Source organism: Geospiza fortis, unplaced genomic scaffold, assembly GCF_000277835.1.
Source record: "Geospiza fortis unplaced genomic scaffold, GeoFor_1.0 scaffold574, whole genome shotgun sequence".
NCBI lineage: Eukaryota > Metazoa > Chordata > Aves > Passeriformes > Thraupidae > Geospiza > Geospiza fortis.
In genome coordinates this window covers 66,236-68,828 of record NW_005054539.1, presented here as the reverse complement: position 1 = coordinate 68,828, position 2,593 = coordinate 66,236, and the positions used below count along the sequence as shown (strand labels likewise).

Here is a 2,593-nt window from a genome sequence, read left to right as displayed (position 1 = left end):
CTTTTCAATGAATTATAATGTCATAAAACACAGCTACATCTGTTGTGCTGACTAGAGGGTATAAAGAGATATCGAGTAAATATTAATGTGCTTCTGTAACTTGGGTCCTGGCAGCTCATCTTCCCCCTCCTGTCCTGTTTTGTGCTTATCTCAGAATAATATTATTCTCATAGAAAGATTTTACACAGCCACATCGGTGGTGGTTTGGTCACCTGCCACACCACAAGTAGGTCTCCCCTGATCCAAGGCACTTCCCCAAAGGCATTTTCCTAAATCCTCATCTCTCCGCCACTGCTTTGGCACTTCCCCCCTCTGATACGTACTGATATGAACAATCAACATGAGCTATTAAGTCAAATAACTGCCCAGATGTCATGCAGTGGACAGATTAAAGGATTATTATACTTTAGGTAGCATATGGTGCAGGGAGGTATTTTAGATCTTGACTAATGTGTATGATCTGCTGAAATGGTCCCTGAGCAAGCCAGCACTACCTGCTGAAACAGGGTGAAAGAAAAAAACCCAAGGGGTCACAGACAACTCCCCTTGTGAAGAACAATAACAGACTTTGTTTGAAGATGCTGTGCCCATCCTCTTTGTTTCAGCAACTGTCTTTGCCTCATTTTGTAAGAAAAAATGTAACAAAAACCACCCAACCTTGGCAATAGTCATAGGTAAGACTCTCAAGGAGTTCTTGAGCTCCCTCTGCATGTGCAGAGGAAAAAGCTGCAGCCAGGAAAAAGCCGCTACCTTTAAAAAAATATATTATAAGAAGCTATAAATATTCTCCTCCTGTTTTTCTCCCATCATTTGCCTATCTCCTGATACTGATACTGCCTAGCAGACACAAATGTTAGTTAATATACCATGCCTCAGTAAAATGAAGCCCCATGTCCATGAGAATGACTTTCAGAGTGTTAGAGTACTTTCAAAGAGCCTAGCAGTGTCAACAATGTTTAATTAGTAGGATACCTAGAAATTAAAGTAACGATCAGCACAGAGATACCTGCATCAAGAAACAAAAGAAGAATCTTTTTCCTTGCCAATTCAGCAATTTTCTTTGGCTTCATCCCTTTTTCTCACTCAGTATTTCATGTGCTTACCCAGTACTTACAGCTCAGGGTAGCTTTGCAGGCCTCAATAAAGACAAAAATGTGGAGAAAACCCTGACATAGTCTCTACAACTTTTAACTGTTCACAGATACAGACATACAAAATATTATGATAAACATTAATATTTAAATGTAAAAGTGTTGCTTCTAAAGACAGAATATATCAAACCAGGTGAACAGAGAATTATAGTGTTGAGGTGGGTGAAGCAACAGTGACATTCCAAATAAGGAGACATTCCAAATGGAGTCAGTGGGAGATAGCTGGCTTTTTGCCTCTCCTCTAAATTGTACTCTAAAGTGTACCCCAACTAGCTGACTGTACAGAGGTGAGGAAAGAAGACCAACTTTTTCCTTTCTTATTTACAGCACACACTGCCAGGAGTCAGACTTTGAAATCTTTCTAGCCCAGTTAAGGGCAGTGCTGACCTATTTCCCCTTTTTACACAGGTATACAAGTGATGGTTACTGCAGACTTTAGTTTATGATTTCTTTCTGATTTTTTAAAGGCTGCTATTTGGGCTGAATTAAGCATATGCAACACAGCCTGAATATACTTACTGCAAAATTGTGTAATCTCCTTGCCTTTCTTGTGATTCACTATGATCACTTGGATGCAATCTGACACCTCCATAATTTTTTTTCTGAAAGACTTTATATGACTACTAGATAGCATGAAGAGAGGAAAATTTTCTAATTTAGAACATAACGTATTTATGTTTAAGCCTCCTGATTGAAAACAAAGTTCTATTACCTGTCTTCCTTGCAATGAATCCCCGATAACCTTCTCCCTTTTTTAAACTCCCACCTCCTTCCACCAGCAAATTCTGAATGCTGCAGTTAACAGTCAGCAATCTCATTACCCATCTGCTATAAATCTTCAAAAGCATCACTGTGTTTTGACAGTCAAGAAAGGCAAAGGGAAGCAATAAGCATAACCAAGTATTCTTTATGAATGCAAATATCCTGAAGACCACATTGAAGTAATTTCAGAAATCTAAAGCTATACAACGTAATACGTTGAAAAATTTTCCCTCGGATACAGAACAGATTTCTTTTTTCTTATTCTTAAAGCATAATCAGTCTTGATGAATGCACTGCACAGATTGCTAATGTGAACAAGAGGCACATTACTAGGAGTTTTATTCCACTGAAACTGAAAGCCCAACTACTTGCTTAAAGTTCAGAGACCTTCTAGAAGAACTGCCACCATAATTATAGACAAGAAACTTTTAAAAAGTGCACGGTCTGCTGTAAGTCTTAAAATTTAACAAGGATCAGAAATTTAGTAGCTTTTCTCAGATCTGAAAATAACTTTTACATGATCTTCACTTTTAATGGACTACATATTCAGAAAATCATGGGCATTACATAAGTAAATAAATGACTTATTTATTTTTTTACCAACTAATGTGAATATCAGATGTGGAAGCAAACACAACTTAAGGAAGCACCACGTGAAAATTGAACTGACACTTTTTTGT

The 2,593-nt window shown here is 37.7% G+C and overlaps 1 protein-coding gene across 1 annotated transcript in view; it reads right to left on the bottom strand.

The window, feature by feature from the left end:
- ROBO2 (roundabout guidance receptor 2) overlaps positions 1-1,969 on the bottom strand; it is a 153,705-nt gene extending 151,736 nt beyond the window's left edge. Inside the window, exon 1 of the mRNA XM_031063879.1 lies at positions 1,864-1,969. Coding sequence (XP_030919739.1) covers positions 1,864-1,969 — 106 coding nt within the window. The remainder of the gene's footprint in view (positions 1-1,863) is intronic.
- Positions 1,970-2,593: the final 624 nt, after the last annotated feature.